The 18,885-nt window shown below is 39.2% G+C and overlaps 1 protein-coding gene and 1 pseudogene across 1 annotated transcript; one reads left to right on the top strand and one right to left on the bottom strand.

The window, feature by feature from the left end:
• Positions 1 to 3,800: 3,800 nt before the first annotated feature.
• Positions 3,801 to 5,588, top strand: LOC132313995 (uncharacterized). Its single transcript, XM_059812922.1, has 3 exons — positions 3,801 to 3,878; positions 4,276 to 4,563; positions 4,629 to 5,588. The coding sequence occupies exons 1-3, from the start codon at positions 3,801 to 3,803 to the stop codon at positions 5,586 to 5,588; spliced, it is 1,326 nt and encodes a 441-aa protein (XP_059668905.1).
• Positions 5,589 to 11,370: 5,782 nt separating this feature from the next.
• On the bottom strand, positions 11,371 to 18,622 carry LOC132311382 (beta-1,2-xylosyltransferase-like; annotated as a pseudogene).
• Positions 18,623 to 18,885: the final 263 nt, after the last annotated feature.

Below are 18,885 nucleotides of genomic sequence, written 5' to 3'. Positions count from 1 at the left end.
TTTATATATATATAGATATAATACTAATAATAATATTACTAAATAAATAAATACATAAATTTTTGGGTTTTGTTTAGATTTTTATCTTGCCATCTCATTCATGTGACTGTTTTTATTTCTGTTTTGATTTTTCTTAAAAGCCTATGCTTTTACTTGTGTATAGTAGTTATGTTTTGACAGGTCTTCCTGTCCAAGTTTGGGGGACGCGTTTGCGCATTCACATCGATGGATATTTTTGCATTCGTCACTCCACTTGGTAATATTGTTCTTTTACCTTCTTTGCTCTTATTTTCATTTACTTGTCTTCTCACATTGAGGACAATGTGACATTCAAGTTTGGGGGTGCATTTATGCATTTTTGGTTTTATAATTTTTGCTAAGCAATGATAGTATAACTTGACACTTGTCGGAGACGAAGCATATGTTTAATACCTTGTGTATAGAAGCAATTGACATTTTTGAAAATAAAAAAAAAATTTGAGTTGAAATGATCATGTGGATTCAAAGTAATCTGTATAAATGTCTCAATTAGATTCTTGCTGGACTTTACACTCTTTTAAGCTTCACAATGCATAGATGCACATTGGAAACTTAACTGTGAGGCATGCAACTTAATCGACCTTGACCTTGGCCTAGTTAATCTGATTTGATGAACCTAATAGATGAATATCTTTGGCATGATTTAAGTTGTCTAAAAAAAAAAAAAATTGAGAAGGAAAGAAAATAATGACCAGTTGACGTCCGTAGCCTTTCCAACTCGAGCTATTAAGCCTTTGGAGTGTCTCTACACTTAACACCCTAAAGCCATCTGGTTTGGGAGCTGTTGGCCTAACGCTTGCTACAGGGGTTGGTTAGAAAGCTTAAAGGACTTAAACATTGCACGGTCATTCAAAAAAAATTGTAATAAACATGGTTTGTTGGAGTTCGTAGCATTTCCAACTTGAGCTATTAAGCCCTATGGAGTGTCTCTACACTTAACACCCTAAAGCTATCTAGTTTGGGAGTTGTTGGCCTAACGCTTGCTACGTAGGTTGGTTAGAAAGCTTAATGGAATTCAGCATTGCACAATCATTCTATGTTTCATTTTTGAGCTTTAATAAATTGTCAGCAGGCAACAAAAGTTGTCTTGTAAATAAAATCATGCCTTAGGGACTTCATTTAAAGGGGAATTCAATGATTTGAAAACTTGTGCCTTAGAATTGGAAAAGAAAGTAAAAGCTGCATGTTGAGAATCCAATTCACTTTCACTGAAGTAGAGTTGATTTCCATTTAAGAGATGACAATTGAGTTATTTATATGGACGATGATGTTGATGCATGCATGTTGAAATGGTTTTTGTCAATTTTTGTATCAATGTTTCATATATGTATGGTAATTTTCCCAATGACCCCGTCTCCAGCTCTTTGTCTGTTTCAAGTTGTATTTGAGCTATGTATATATTTATTTTTGCCATGGTTGATATTTTTGTTTTAGCATTCCCATTTTTTTCATTCCATCAAGTTTTTCATTTTGGTTTTGCTAAGGAACTAGCAAAATGTAAGTTTGGGGGTGTGGCAAGCGCCGAATATTATATATTCAAGCGCCCTAAATTGCATTAGTTAAGTCCATTATTTGATTTTGCTATGTAGATTATCTTCATTTGTGCATTTTTGTTTATTTTCAGGTTCATTGGCTTAAAAGAAGCAAGAATGATGTTTTGTTGAAATTTTGGATAAGAGAGGCACAATGCTGAAGCTTGGCAGCAGTGGAACCTGACTTTTGTCGCCATTTTTGACCTAGTAAACTCAAGAACTGGACTTCCCTCATAACATGAAAGATTTAGAACTCTGAATCAGCTTTCCAAATCTTCAAGCAGTTCATCATTCGGAGTTCGGAGCAGAGAGTTATGATCTTCTTATTAGAGGTGCTCAGAACTGTCTGGCAGCAATGAATTTCTGCCTTGCTCTTCAATTTCGACCAACCAGACTTGAGAATTGGATCTCCACCAAAACATAAAGTTTTTAGAGCTTTAAATCAGCTTTCCAAATCTTCAAACGGTTCAGAGTTCGGAACGCAAAGTTATGGCTGTTTTACCAAAGTAGGTCCGGGCGAATCAAAGCAAGCATGGAGCAATCTGCTCCATTTTCGAGTGCTCGAGGCCTTGCTTAGAGTGCTCGAATTTGGGGCAGAATTGCCTTCGGGAATTCTCATTTTGGCAGCCACTTGTGCATTGGTTTCCTCATTTTCTACTTACTTCTTTATGAGGCGGTTAGGGATGTTTTTGGAGGAGAGAGAGAGCTTTGTTGAAGGAGATAAGGCAAGGAAGGCCACACATATCAAGGAGACACATTTTTGCAAGATAGAGAAAGGGAAGAGAGCAAGAAAAGAAGGGGTTCTTCAAGCTCCAAGAAGGTTGCACGAAAATGGCCATGAAGATGGAGCTTCTTCCTTCTTCTAGCTTGGCAATGGGTAACTAACTCCCTATCTAGGGAGGTGATGAAGCCCTACTTTGTAAGCATGTCTTAGTTTTGGTTTAATCTTGGGAAATATGTATATATATGGCACTTTCATGGTCTAGAGCTTGTATTTGATGTAATGAACATAAACTCTTATAAATGATCATGTTGAATATATTATCTTCTGTTAGAGTGTATGTTCTCATGGTTGTATTGCTTTCATTTCCATAGTGACAATGGAAACAAGATTGTGAAAGTGTTTTTATTGGCATGTATTTGAGAATCTTGTTAGTCCATAGCTTAGGGTCCCCCTTTGATGGATTTATTCTTGATTCTTAGCTCCATGTGTTATCACCATAGTTATTGAGGGGTTTGATAGTCCCTAGCTTAGTGAATATGTGAAGCTACAATTTCATTTAGGTAGTCAAGCATGTATAACTTTGAGGGATTATGCTTAAATCTTGATTCTATGAAATTCTTGGAGATAGTGTAGTAATTTTGTATTGCTACATATCATTGCCATATATCTAATTTGTTTCCCAAGTTAACCATATATTAGCATGTTAATAGAGTAGGTAATGGATTCATCTCCCTAGTCTTTTCTACTTGTATCTCACTTCTTTACATTCCTTGCAATCTACTAGTTTATGCATCTTTACATTTCTAGTTTAGTGACAAACAAACAAACCCTTATTACCCCTTATCATTCTAAGAATGATTCTAGACATTTAGGTTGCTTTAGACTAGCGCAGTCCCAGTGGTTCAACTTACCCTACCAATAGCCCTATTTTACAATGATTCGTGCTATTGCGAAGGTTGATGTATAATTGACCAACCGATCATGCTTATAGGATCACCTTTTCTTCTCTCTGTTCAGGAAGTTAGATCAGATCCGGGTTGCACAGAATCCATCATCAACAGTTGGCGCCGTCTGTGGGAACGATTTTAGTTCTCTAAATAAAGTATGGTTCGATTGCGATCTGGTCTGGTTGCTGGCGAATACGAAGCATTGCAAACTTCTGATCAAGGGACTCGACGAGGCAACCCCCCGCCGTCCCAAACGATCATGAACGCGTCACAGCGTTGGAACAACAGGTTTAAACCTTAAATAAGGGCATGAACCAATTAGTCCAGCAAAATTCAATAATTCTACAACGCTTAGCCGCCCTTAATGAGGTGGAGAATAATGAAGTACCCAATAATGACTCCCGTATGATTGACAACGACGCTGAGCTTAGTCAAATAGGGGGTCAACAGAGAAGCCATCACCATCGGTCTCTTGAACGGAATAACACCAGGCTCCGTGCAGGTACCTCTGGTTGTGTTGGTGACAAGACTGAAGACGTCACTTATTTCAATCTGTAGATGCAAGATCTGAGAACTAGGGTCAAAGACGTCATGCAAGCAATGAAAGGAAAGGGCCAGGCCACAGTGAACGATCTGGTACAGAAGACCAACCTAGCATTTAGCCTCGCTGTTATGTTATGAGTTGTCCTCTACCTAGCAAATTTAAGATGCCAACTCTTGAGAGCTTCGATGGGACGCGGGACCCTCTCGATCATTTGGAGACCTACAAAGCTTTTATGTATTTGCAAGTCGTACCGGATGAGATTATGTGTAGGGCTTTCCCTACCACACTAAAGGGTTGGGCTCGTCTTTGGTTCAATAAATTAAAGCCAGGCTCCATTGAAATCTTTAATGAGTTGAGCAAATAATTCATTGGACACTTCATCGCTGGGCAGAGGCATAGGAGACAGCAACCCACTTATTGAATGTGAAACAGCAGAAGGGAAACCCTCTCAGTGGTTACATAAGTCGTTTTAACGCTGATATGCTGCAGGTAGAAGAGGTGGACGACAAGGTTGCCCTCACAGCCTTTATGGGAGGACTACAGACTTCTAAGTTCCTATTTTCCTTATCAAAAGAAGCCCCTACAAGCATGACAGAGTTGATGGTTAGAGCGTGGAAGCACATAAACGCTGAGGATGCTATGAATGCACAAAAAAACAAAGATGGTGAAGATAAGAGGTCGGAGAAGAAGAGGCCAGCACCTAACACTAGGGAGGAAAAGGAATCGAAGTACAAGAAATTCTCAAACAACAAGGCTGACAGATCGTCTCGCCGCCCAGTGAGCCCAGGCAGGTATAATAACTATACCCCCTAAATACATCTGTAGAGCCAGTCTTTCTGCAGATTCAAGATGACGCATCATTGAAATGGCCGCCAAAGCTAAAAGCTGATCCAACAAAGAGGTCTCTAGGTAAATACTGTAGGTTTCACCGGGACCATGGATATAACACAGAAGATTGTTTCGACCTCAAAAACCAGATCGAGAACCTTGTTCGTAAAGGTCATTTATGCAAATTCACAACTAGAAATGGAAAAGGAGGCTCCAACTCAGCCCGGGAGGGCCGAGATAATCGCCCTCCTCAACACCAACCAATGGGTGAGATCAAAGTTATATCGGGTGGCTTCGCTGGCGGTGGTGAGACAAGTTCGGCTCGGAGGGCTCATGCTAGGAGAATTCGGAGTTTTTCAGAGGTGAATGAAGTTGGAATGACAAGTCCTCCAACAAAATTACCTCGAGTTGAGGAGCCGGTCATAACCTTTTCTGTAGAAGATGACAAGGCAATTCACCAACCCCATGATGACCCTCTGGTAGTTTCCATGGTCGTTGCTAATTTCACTGTTCGACGAATACTGATAGACAATGGTAGCTCGGCTAACATACTATTTCTTAAGGCGTACGAGAAATTGAAAATTAGCCGAGAGAAGCTTCGACCCATGAAGTCACAACTGGTGGGATTTTCAGGTGACAAAGTATATCCACTAGGGGCAGTTACTGCAGGAGCCAATCCAAAGCAGGTCACTGTAATGGTGGACTTTGTAGTGATGGACTGCCCATCATCATATAATATTATCCTGGGGAGGACAACATTAAATGCCATGAAAGCAATCACGTCCACTTACCATCTCCTGATGCGTTTCCCAACTGAATATGGTATGGGAGAGCTAAGAGGGGACCAAACAATAGCTCGCGAATGTTATGTCACCTCTCTCAGAAAACAAAATCGCAAGAGACATTTACGATTGAAGGTCTGGAAGGGAAAGATAGACCAAACTTTCATAGAGCGGAACCTACAGAGGAGCTAGAAGAGGTCGTCCTTGGTGATGGTGAGCCCGAGAAAAAAAGTGAGTATAGGGTCTTTACTCCCCCCAGGTATCAAAGATGAACTTACTCAATTCCTCAAGAAGAATCGAGACGTATTTGCATGAAGACATGCCGGGTATAGACCCCACTATCATGGAGCACCGCTTAAATGTAAATCCTGACTTCAAACCTGTCAGACAAAAGAGGAGGACTTTCGTTCCAGAAAGGAATCAGGCTATATCAAAAGAGGTGGAAAAGCTCTTAAAAGTCGACTTTATTCAAGAGGTGTGCTACCCCGACTGGCTGGAAAATGTGGTCTTAGTGAAGAAGGCAAATGGAAAGTGAAGGCTATGTGTGGATTTCACCGACCTTAACAAAGCTTGCCCGAATGACAGCTTTCCTCTCCCAAGAATCGATATGCTCGTTGAGGGAACGGCTGGACACGAACTATTAAGTTTCATGGATGCATATTTTGGATACAACCAGATATCTATGTACACCTCAGATAAAGAAAAAATGGCCTTCATCACTGATAGAGGTTTGTACTGTTACAAAGTAATGCCGTTTGGGCTCAAGAACGTTGGTGCAACATACCAAAGGCTAGTGAATGCAATGTTTAAGCATCAAATTGGTAGAAATATGCAGGTATATGTTGATGACATGTTGGTGAAAAGCTTAAAAGCTGAAGACCATTTGACTGACCTGCAGGAGACCTTCGAGGTACTTAGGAGGCATAAGATGAAACTCAACCCTAGCAAGTGTGCCTTTGGGGTTTCCTCAGGAAAGTTCTTGGGATATTTGGTAAGCAGAAGAAGAATTGAGGCCAATCCAGAGAAGATCCGAGCAGTCATTGACATGAGATCGCCAAGATCAACCAAGGATCTACAATGACTAATAGGGAAGATTACTGCCTTGAGTAGGCTAATCTCTCGGTCAACTGACAGGTGTCTACCTTTCTTTCGTGTGCTAAGGAAGGCGTTTGAATGGACCCCAGAATGTGAGCAGGCGTTCAAAGAACTAAAGCAATACCTTAGTTCTCCCCCACTACTGTCTCGAACCATACCGGGAGAGGAACTATACATATACCTTGCAGTCTCCACGACAGCTGTCAGTTCAGCTCTGATACGAGAAGAAGAAGGGGTCCAAAGGCCAGTATACTTCATGAGCAGAGCACTTAGGGGTGCGGAGGAAAGATATTCAAGGATGGAACAGTTGGCCTTTGCTTTAATTGTGTCCGCCAGGAAACTGAAACCATACTTTCAAGCGCATACGATAGTGGTCCTAACAGATCAACCCCTTCGACAGGTCCTACACAAGCCAAAAAGCTTTGGTCGACTGATGAAGTGGTCAGTAGAGTTAGAAGAGTTCGACATTCAGTATAAGCCAAGAACAGCAGTAAAGGCTCAGGTGTTGGCTGATTTCTTAGCTGAGTTTACCCCTCCAGAAGAGGAGAAACAACCCCAATTTTCGACAGAACCAGGTTTAAGTGAGCAGATGGGCCCAGAAGTAGTCTGGGACTTGTTCGTGGATGGGTCATCTAATGTTCAGGTTAGCGGAGCCGGGCTTGTTCTTGTCTCCCCAGAGGGAGAAAGTATACAGTACGCACTTCGGTTTGGTTTCAAAGAAACCAACAACAAAGCAGAGTACGAAGCCTTGATAGCAGGATTAAAAGTGGCAAATGCCCTAGGGGTTGAGCAATTAAATATGTACACCGACTCCAAGCTGGTCGCTGGACAAGTTCAAGCGGAATATGAGGCGCGAGACGAGAAGATGAAGAGTTACCTACAAAAGGTGAAGGAATTAAAGAATCACTTCCAAAGATTCTCAATTCATCAAGTACCACGAGAAGAGAATGGGAAAGCAGACGCTTTAGCCCGGCTAGCTACTGCATTGAACCTGAGATCAATAAGAATATACCACTGGAATATTTGGACGAACCATCTATATCTCAGGAAAGACAAATTGAAGTGCAACAAGCGATATTGAGTGTGGAATGGACAGATCCTATCATCAGATATATCAAGGATGGGGTGCTACCAATAGACCGAGCAGAAGCTCGAAAGGTCAAGATGCGGGCAGCTAGGTATACGCTTATCAAAGGGGTGCTCTACAAGAGAAGTTTCTCCATGCCATATTTACGATGCGTTTCTAGCGAGGAAGCTGACTACATTTTAAGGGAGATCCACCTAGGAGTTTGTGGAAACCATGCTGGGGGTAAGTCACTTGCTAACAAGGCCATCCGACTAGGATACTATTGGCCCACCATGCAGAAAGATGCACTTGACTTCGTTAAAAAGTGCGACAAGTGTCAACGATTTGCCAACATCCCGAGACAACCGTCAGAGGAGATGACTCCCATGTCAAGACCACACCTCTTTCCCCCTTAAAAGAATGAAGGGTCAGCTTCATCTACTTCCCTCGTAAAAAGATGAGGGGCTAACTACTTCCCTTGTTAAAGGGTGAGCTGAGTGAAGCTCATAGTAATCTACTTCCCCTGTTAAAGGGTGACCTGGGTGAAGCTCGTATTAATCTACTTCCCCTGTTAAAGGGTGACCTGGGTGAAGCTCGTATTAATCTACTTCCCTTGTTAAAGGGTGAGATGAGTAAAGCTCATAGTAATCTACTATGAGGGGTTAACTACTTCCCTTGTTAAAGGGTGAGCTGAGTGAAGCTCATAGTAATTTACTTCTCCTGTTAAAGGGTGACATGGGTGAAGCTCGTATTAATCTAATTCCCCTGTTAAAGGGTGACCTGGGTGAAGCTCGTATTAATCTACTTCCCTTGTTAAAGGGTGAGATGAGTGAAACTCATAGTAATCTACTTCCCTCGTTAAAAGGTGAGCTGTGTGAAGCTCATAGTAATCTACTTCCCGTGTTAAAGGGTGAGCTGAGTGAAGCTCGTATTCATCTACTTACCTTATTACGAGCTACGTGAAACTCGTCTTAATCTACTTTCCTTATTAAAGGGACGAGCCAACTAAAGATGTCAATAAAATCAGGTATAAAATAACGGTAGCATGCCAGCAGGGCAGCTTACCAAATAATGGGAGCATGCCAGCAGGGCAGCTTGCCAAATAAAGGCAGCATGCTGGCAGGGCAGCTTGCCAAATAACGGCAGCATGCTAGCATAACAGCTTGCCAAATAAAGGCAGCATGCCAGCATGGCAGCTTGCCAAATAAAAGCAGCATGCCTCCCAAATAAAGGCAGCATGCCAGCAGGGCAGCTTGCCAAATAACGACAGCATGATAGCTTGCCAAATAAAGACAGCATGTCAGCAGGGCAGCTTGCCAAATAATGGCAGCATGCTGGCAGGGCAGCTTGCCAAATAACGGCAGCATCCTAACATAACAGCTTGCCAAATAAAGGCAGCATGCCAGCAGGGCAGCTTGCCAAATAAAAGCAGCATGCCTGCCAAATAAAGGTAGCATGCCAATAGGGCAACCTGCCAAATAACGGCAGCATGCCAGCAGGACAGCTTGCCACGGCAGCATGGCATGGCAGCTTACCACATAACGGTAGACTACCAGCATGGCAGCTTGCCACATATACGAGCTGTCAATGTGGCACTACGACAAATATACAAGCTTGCCAATATACGACAAATATACAAGCTTGCCACATATACGAGCTGCCAATGTGATACTATGACCCCCGACTGTATTCGCGAAATGACAATATAAGTCAGGCTAATGGACAAGGCTCTGCAATTCTAACTATATATTATTGTGTGATATTTTGGAATTAACGTTCCGGTGGTTTGACAAGCAATCCTCCGAAACGGGGGGCAACTGATGGATGTATAATTTAAATATCCATAATTAAGGGAAGATTGCTAAATTAACGCACTATTGAGATAGGCTCTGCAGATTACGATAAGATTACAGATTGAGATAGGCTTTACAGATTACGATAAGGATTAAAGATTACGATGAGGATTAAGTTTACAGATTACAATAAGGTAATTCTACGTGACATCTTAACCTAAGCCCTATAAAAAAGGCGGGGTAATCAACGTTTGGAGGTACGCAAAAAACCCTAACTCAAGTTCTTGATTTCTCTTAAGAGATTAGTTCGCACACTGACTTATTCGTCGGAGCCTACTCCACCGGTAACACACCGGTGCTTGTAGGATCATCTTTTCTTCTCTCTGTTCAGGAAGTTAGATCAGATCTGGGTTGCGCAGAATCCATCATCAACAATCATCATCATCATCAAATGAAAAAATAAAAGACACACTAGTTTAGATAAATAGTACAAATTTTATATTCCAAACCATTCTCATAAACTATTGTATGATTTCGTCAACGTACACTTCATTATCGTCTTACCTACATTAAGTTAAACAAGTAAAATTAATACGAACTCTCTCAATCTTTCTCCATGTTATGGTAACAAAGAATTTCATCTCATAAATTAAACCGATCAATCCAAAATTAGCCTAATGCTGTTGAGAAATTAAAATTCAAATGGGTGAAAGAGAGGATAGCAAAAAAATCAAATATGCCAGGATTGCACTGGACGATCCTTTCTACCCACGTCTGAATGGTGTTGAGTAAAAAAATAATAATAAATAAGAAAATCAACTTGAACATCGAAATTTGAAGAACAAAAGTAGTCCATTCTTAGTTACCTCTCACACCCTATAAATTTTTTTTTTTTTTTTTTTTTTGAAAGGTTTTAATCGCAAGGTTCTATTCGATAAAATTTCAATATGCAATTTTCTTGTGATTTCTAATATGTACTTATTTGTGTGTGTGTATATATATATGGTACAAATTTAAATTTTAATACCGTGTGAGGCACATTTCGTAAAGGTGATTTGCTCTTGAACCTAAAAAGTTTGTCGCTCATATATTAAGAAACGAACTTCATGTAAGTTTTCTTACAATTTAATTCTTGTGTACTATGTAGTTGACTAATAATATGAAAGGCTGCACTTTTGATGGAGAATCAGTATTTTGTTTTTGTATATATTGATAATGATCTTTGAATTGCATTTAGATTGATTATCTAATGTGCAATTCAATTCTTGTGTATTATGTTATTTATGTAGTTGATTTAGTAATATGAAAGGTTGGACTTTTGATGTAAAATCATATCTTTATTTTTATATATATTCTGTCGAGATTTATTATATAATTACTTCTTTTTTGGGGACTCTTTTAATAGCTCAAATTCTAATTTCCAATTTTCTTGAAATTTCTATTATGTATTTATTTGTATATGTATTTTTGTATACAAATTTGAATTTCTTACATATTTCTTCTAGTTCTTGTTCTTTAAGTTGATTATTTAATTATTATTTTTTTTTCATGTTTTTATTTAAAGGGAGGTCCAGTTGCAACTATTCAATCTTGGAAGGATATAAAGCTTCAGGTTTCAGATTCGATTCCCCTTAGGTGTGAGCAATTCCTTGAGGCCGCGACTTCGGACGTAGTCCGAGTTTTATCCGGTCGGGAGAGTCGCCTTGCACGAAGTCTCGGATATCTCGGATTTTCAAAAAAAAAATAATAATAAAATTCACTAATTCTTTTTTTTAAAAAAATAAAATTCACTAATTCAAAGAACTATTTTCTTTTCCTAATTATGAAAGAGTTTTCTGGTTTTATTTATTTTCTTCTTCTTCTTCATCAGGAAACACGAGGAGTCCAGCATATTCTTTCTCCAACGTATCTTTCCATCATACTACAACAATAAAAAAATAAATACACACACACACACACACACACATATATATGTATAACAGAACCAAATTATTTGACTATAGAGTCAGACACGGGAAAAGAAATAATTAAGGTTCAGCTTGAATCCTTTGTTGAGCTGCATTGGCATCGACTCCATTGAGTAGTCAACAATCAGGAAACTAAAAGTTAAAGACGGTAATGGAGTGATGCAAAATCAACAGAACATTCCAACATGAAAATCAACAATCAAATTGTTCTATTAACAATAAGAGAGCTTTTTTTTTTTTTTTTTTTCGTGTAAAGTGACAAAACAATCAGTTTCCATGAAAAATCAAACCCCCCTTCCCCGTGGGGGCTCCACCGTTGATACAAACAGTAACAAAGGTTGCCGGGAAATATACCCAGCAACAATGGTTTTCATCTTCTCACTCGTAATCAATCCTCCACTGCCTGACAACAAGAATGTCCACCTACTTTTCCATTGATGAAATATAGCCAAGCCCTCTGGACCTCCCCGATCTATTGCTACAGCAACTCCTCTTTACTAGGTCTAACAATTAGACCAAAAAAAGTTAAATCCCTGTTTGTGTACCTTCAACTTTTTCCATCTTTGATCTAATTACCCATTTGAAAAGGGTAAACTAGTAGTACCAGAAAAAACTAATACCTAAACAAAGTCAAAAGATTGAACATAACACATCTATAGATCCCAGTGTTAGATTGTGAATGCAGAGGACTTTCTGTTGCACCATTTTCGCTTCACAGTAATGGAGGGTACACCAAATTCATCCAAAATATTAATAATACTTTCAGCATCCAAGACTCTTCAATATGCTGCTGAGCTTATCAATAACCGCTGAAGGATTGGCATATGATCCAGCCAGAATCATGGAATGATACTCTAATCCTTTCCACTGGGAAATCAATCGAAAATGTGGGTGCCTGAAATCACGGCTAATGATCTCAAATATCACTGTTTTCGGAGTTGCTGAAACTATATGAGTGAGACCTGCTCCATGAGCTCCAATAATGATTGACACATCTTGAATGGCTCGGACTTGCTCTTTCATGGACATGTGTGCAAACAAACCATTAATTAGGTTTACTTTGCATTCCAAATGATTTGATACCCAGCTCTTTAAAGAATCAAACACCTCTTGTTCATTGCTGAGCCTCGATTCCACTTTACCACCATGTCGTGGATGAGCTAAATAATCCTCTCGCCGAACAAAGAGGATGTTTTGACCTGATATCGGCTTTTGGTTATGGTGTCTATCTACCGGAAAACCAAAAGCTGCTCTTATCATTTCTCCAAACTCAGATAATCGTGCCGTTTTGTGATTATCAGGTTTTTGCCACAAATCATGTGCAGAAGCTCCGCGACAGTTTACATCCTCAGACAGCCCTTTAAATAGGGCAGTTTCATATCCCAGAGGCGAAAGGATTGCATGGCGAAAACAAACAGGACCGCTAAAGTTTTTGGCATATCTAAGGCTTGAAAACAGTGCCTTCCATGTTTCTTCCAAAGGTGCCTGAATTTTTGCCAAAGAGAAATCAGGAACTGTAATTTTGTAGACTACTCGATTATTAGCCACACAACAGAGAAGTAGGCAGAGTAAAATATTTAGGGATTGGCAACCTTTACAATCTTAGCACGGTAAAATTGGTAATTCAGGCACAATTTCAGACAGTAATTTTTGCTCTCCAAAAAGAGACTCAAAGGTAAAAGTGCATGAATCGAAATCAGTGGTTGAGAAAGAGATGAAGCAAGTCGAGCAGTGATCGATACATTTGTTAAGTGCATTCATAATTCAACCATCAAAAGAAGCAGCTCAAATTACAAGTTTCCTCAAGGTCAACAACATTTCATCTGAAACAGTGAATATATCAAATGAAAAGAGTAATCCGGAACAAAGAATATAGAAGACGAAAGAAAAAATTGAAATATTCCATTTGAATGATCCAGCCATATGAATTCTCTTTTTCCATTCTTGTCTATTTCAAGTTATTTCTCCTCTTTTATTTAATCTTTTAAAATCATTTTAAATTACTTTATCCCATGTTAGTTTTACGCAACCTATTTCACCCAGTGCACTGCCACTGCAGAGTCTTGAGAGGGTCAGATGCACACAGCTTCACCTCTGCATGAGAAGAGGTGGTTTCCCCTTTCAAACAAGTGACTTCCAGGTCAAAATCGAGCACCCTTACCGTTGAGCCAAGACCCAGCCACTCTGGTAGTACCGTAGTGGATATATGGAGTATCCAAATGAAGTGCATAGGAAGTTACTTTGGTATTTGAAAGGTACTACATATATGGATTTGGTTTATGACCACAGTAGCAGCGACACTTCCAATAGTGTTATAAGGTTTGCGGATTCCACTTATGCAATAGGAGATCTCTGACACATTATGTGTTCACTCTCTCAAGTGAGCCATCAGTTGGAAGACAACTTGTCAAATCACTACAGTTGCCTTGTTCACTACAGTCTACAGGCAAGGTATATGGCAGTGACTAAGCGAACAGGAATTCTTTGAATAAGAGTTTTAGTTGGTAATCTGGGTTTACAGTAGGAGTTAACTGTTGTGCGTCATCACAGACAGTGCAAAGCACATGAGCAAAGATCAAGTATTTAAAGAGAGGATTCAACATACTGATGCTATTACAGGTAGCCCGGAATATAAGACTACCAAGCCTATTCCTGTGTTCAAGTCAAACTTACTCAAGCTTAATTTGTGCTTGGAGCTATTGAGGTAAACCCTATGGGGGCTTTTGTGGAGAATATACAAAAGAGGATTTCTGTTTCATTAGGCTTGATACAATTCAAGCCAAGGATGAGATAGTGTAATGGTGTCTTAAAATTCTGAATCCAAAAGGCCTTTTACAGAGGCCAAGAAGGCCAATAGACCATGAATTTTACAGTAATATTGGTATTTCTCTTGTATCATAGGACCAAATAATAGAAGGGTCAAATCAGGGGAATTTGGTAAGCTCTGTTAAATATGGAACTTGGTATAAATAGAGGGAGGCTAGGGTTTGTAAATTTTCTTATAACCTTCATCTCCAACAGTGAATTTCTTTGTCGTCTCAGTCCCACTACATACGCTTTAACCCAAACAAAGTAAATTGGTGTGTGTTCTTGATAATTTTCCGTATCTTTGTTAAATTTTGTGTCAATACATCATGAGTACTTAGTAGTATAGCTTCTGGTGTCAACGGACTTTGCAACACCATCCTATCAAAAAATAAGAACAAGTTCATCAATAAGCATAACCTATATATAAAGTGGCCTAAAACTATCTACTTAACCTGTTGGCTTTAAGAAAACAAGGTATGTTCTTAAAAAATGACTGATTCTGAGAATCAAAGAAGAGCATCTGTTGGATGCTTTATAAACTAATACACTGACAGGACCTAACATCTCACAAGGCCTTGGCCCTTGACACAGCACAAGAATACTCAAAACGTGGAAATGCTTTGCCATGATAGTAAATTCACTGTAAGAGAACACATTGATTTGATAGTTTACCAATCTATGCTTCTGCATGAGTCTAATACTAAGTTAATCGCATTATACTGATCTTACTCCTTGATCATACATGATGAAACACTAATAACACCATATACGAGTCTGATATCCAATACTTTCATAGTCCCTACTGACAGTTTGAGACCATATTTTCCATGTTCTATAGAAAGTGGGAGGCGGAGTCCGGTATGTCAGCCTACGTAATCTAGACATCCATGCTCAAATAGCCTATTCTTCACATCATTGCGAAATAAAATTAGGAGTGTTTCCAGTTACATCTCTCCCTCTCTTACACACAGACACAACTAAATTATGTGTCATTTCAGTTGGAATTATGAGTGTGCTTTGTTTTTCGACAAAAGGCACCACCAATACAAAACAAACTAGACAAAACAAATTTCCATAGTTCTACTGCATCCCAAACATTGTGTTGGACTGAACAATGATCCTGAAAGGAGCATTTCTAACCTGATAATAAATAAATAGTTTAACAGTCAATAGACCCCTGTCATTTATCAGTCCAACAAATCAATTGGGAGGAAACCAAGCTTGACATGGTTAAACGCTTGAGCATTGATGCGACTGGCGCAAGTTCGAGTTGAAGAGTAACCACTTTGTGAAATACCAAAATTAGGTCTATCTCAAGTCTTCCCTCCCCAGGACCTTGCCGTGGTCGAACCAGAACTAGGTAACACCTTTCAACTTTGCTTAGCTAGTGAATTTTTTATTTTATTTTATATTTTTAGACCATAATTCCCAATTTGCACCATATTAAGTTGTTATGTATATCCACCATCTTGTACATCTGCTAGAAATTGTACTTCATCAGATAGCGGTAATGTTGCAAATAAGATGATTATAGGAAGGAGGCACACCATTTAAATGTCCGTGAGAACATAATTTGAACTCGGAATACAAGCAAATGCAAATATAAAAGTCTCTCACTGCTCTCATTTTTTATCACTCCATAAATAACTACAAATTTCAAATTCAAGTGCATTGTTTATCATCATGCATGGATGCCATCAGTTTTAATATGAAGTGCATGGTTTGTAACACTAAAGTTAGATATCTATTTCATTTTTGTGGACTCTATTGCTTGCTCAACAAAACATCATAATAAAAAAAGGATTTTTATTATGACCCCAAAAAAATATATTTTATAGCAAGCCAATAATAAATAGAAAATATGAGCAATGTGAAGTTGAGAGCACATACCATACAATGGCCATCTACAAAAACCACATGAGGTCGATTAGGCAAGCCAGTAACTCTAGAAGCTAAATATGCACTGAACCAATCGGTGACTGTGTGAAAAAGGTTTGCATACTCATAACATGTGACCAAAAGTGTAGGCTCCTCAACCCACTGTAATGAGAAACGTTGCATCAGATATTTGAAAACAAAAACAAAAGATGCTAAAAATAATAATAAAGAATAAATGCATCATGATTGACATGGGAAAAGAGTATGTATAATGCGTCCATGAAAAAGTTGTCCTGCTAATTTCGCATCACTTTAAGGTATTCAAAAAAAAAAGAAAAAAGATACCACTTCTTCAAATAGTAATGCTTGCAAGAGAGTTTCCTCACGATAATAGTCATGAGCTCTCCACGTTTAACCATTGAATTGAAATATTTTTTTGACATTTGTGAAAAGTCAAATGAATCATTTAGTACATCTTTCAATCCAGTGGAGAGTTCACGACTCTTGTCGTGAGGAAGCTCTCTTGATAGCATTACTCTTCTTCAAAGAAAAGAAAAGGTTAAGTGTTGACATGGGCTGAACATTTTTGCTCTTATGCATGTCAACTCCACCTTGTCCCAAGGAAATTAAAATTATCTATGATAACATCTATCAAATTCTAGATTTAAGTTTTTCTGATGTTCTGAAACCATCCAGATTTCCACCCGTCCATTGCTTGATTCCTGACCAAAAATCCCCAGAATTCCATAAATGTAAAATAATTTCTTAATCAAACAAGTAGATGCCTTTTCTTTTACAAGTAACAGTGCAGAGATTCACCATCACTCTCAAAAAGGTACAAGCCACATGGCCCAAAAGCCCAAATCCTAACCTCCCACCCAATATCTCTCCTCAAAAGGCAGTGTATGTAACATGTTGCTGCTAAGCTCTGGACAGATAACAACTTGCTTAGAAAACCCCTTGAATCTTAGTTTTAAGTCGAAGAAAATTAAGAAATTGAAACATGTCCACATCTCACTCCAGTTCAATTCTACCAATTAAAACTCCAGTCACTTCGCAACTAGCAAGTAACTATTCTCCCCCCCCCCCCCCCCCCCCGGCGCATATCAATTGTAACTTTTTCTTCTTGTTTTTTTTTGTTGTTGGAACTTGTAAGTAATAGGGCATTGCTTAATGCAACAGAAAAAAGTCAAGATTTGTGTAAAATATTACCAAATGTAATGTTTGTATCCAATTCCCCACTTAAAATCTGTATGGTGGTCCACCCAACATTCTGTAATGGCCTTTCTTCTCTGGATATCACTTTTTTTTTTGTCTGGATATCATAGGGGTCTCAAGTGCGGAAAATATTGTTAGCATTCTTGGGCTCTGCCCTTCACTTAAACCAACCAAACCCTCAACACCCCTTTCCCCCTCCTTAAAAATTAATAATAATAGTGACGCTGGTTCAATCAGTACAGGTTAAAATGTCTGCTATATTTTGAACTATCGATCTTAAAAAATTGTTAGAGCAGCACATCCTAAAGTAAAAAGTTCATTTGATTATCCCCAACACAAAAGGTAATCTGTAACCACAGGAAGCCATCAACATTAAATTCAATAGTATCAAAATCAAAATTTCGAGTTCAATTAATAAACATCAATATTCATTCATTTAGCAACATTAATATCACTCAATCAAAGTCAATAAATTTAAGTAAATTTCTATAATTAGCAGCATCTGGTTCAGATTTTTTTTTTTTGGCATTTAAAGTCCCAGATAACAGGAAAACATTAAATTAACACCAATAAATCATAAAAATTGACAAAACGGAAAACAAAACCTAACCTCCGAACATGTGAAGTTATCAGCGCCAACTTGCAGTATCGAATCCATCAAACCACGCATCGCGTGCTTCGAAATCGTGGCTCGCTGCACATACCGATCAAGAAAATCTCGACTCGCAAGCTCTCGTCCGTGACTCGACCTCTCGCCCACCTCGATATCAAAAGCCCCGGACTCGAACACCGGCATTTCTGCATCCTCTCCCCTCCCGATCACCGCCTCCAATCTCCGATCGACATACTAATCTTCTCCGGATGCATCCGAATCCTCCCTCCCTCGCATATCGAACTCCGCAACGTCCGACCATAGAAGCACCTGAACCACCCGCCCGATCTCTGGTGATTCTCCGTCGAGGGCTTGAGGACATCGAGGCGTTCAGTGAAGCCGTTGCCGAAGTAGCCTTCGCATGATCTGAAGGGGACGTCAGGGTTGAGAGACCAGGGGAGGTAGGAAGGCAAGATCGGCCATGGCTTGGCATGGCAAGTGTGGCAAGTGTGGAAGTGTTGGTGGCTTTCCGATAGGTTGTGGAGGTTTAGGGTTTGAGATAGGTGGTTTTCCGATGGGGGTTTGTGGTGGAAGTGGTCGGCGTAGGTGAAGAAGTAGAGGTAGAAAGAAATTGAGTTGATAGCGAAGAGAGAGAGAAGGATTTGGAGCTCCTTACGTTCATACTCTCTCTCTCTAGTTTCTCTCTCTATAGAGCTGCGTCGTTGAGTGGAATGGTGATTTACTGTTCTACACGAGCAGAAATTACTTTCGCACTGATAGTCCACCATAGACATAACAAATAGTCTTGTACCATGGTCCACCAATTCAGTCAAAACTCATACTCCGTAATTAAAGTTTCTTTTCAATATTTTATTACACTTTTATGAATCTATTTTCTTAAAAGGAATACATTGAAACAATACTTTTTAGACTCGTGTTCCGGACAGATATGTGTGGCACATTCGGAGAAGTAATGCTATCTTTGGTAAAGTTAAAAAATAAATAATGGTTAATAAAAGTACTTAATGGAACGGACTTTTACCCTAATAATTAAAAAGAAAAAAAGTAAAAA

Source organism: Cornus florida, unplaced genomic scaffold (genome assembly GCF_030987335.1).
Source record: "Cornus florida cultivar Cherokee Brave unplaced genomic scaffold, ASM3098733v1 CherokeeBrave_3.0.0_Hap2_Chr06, whole genome shotgun sequence".
Taxonomy (NCBI): Eukaryota; Viridiplantae; Streptophyta; class Magnoliopsida; order Cornales; family Cornaceae; genus Cornus; species Cornus florida.
This window is presented reverse-complemented; position numbering and strand designations above follow the sequence as displayed.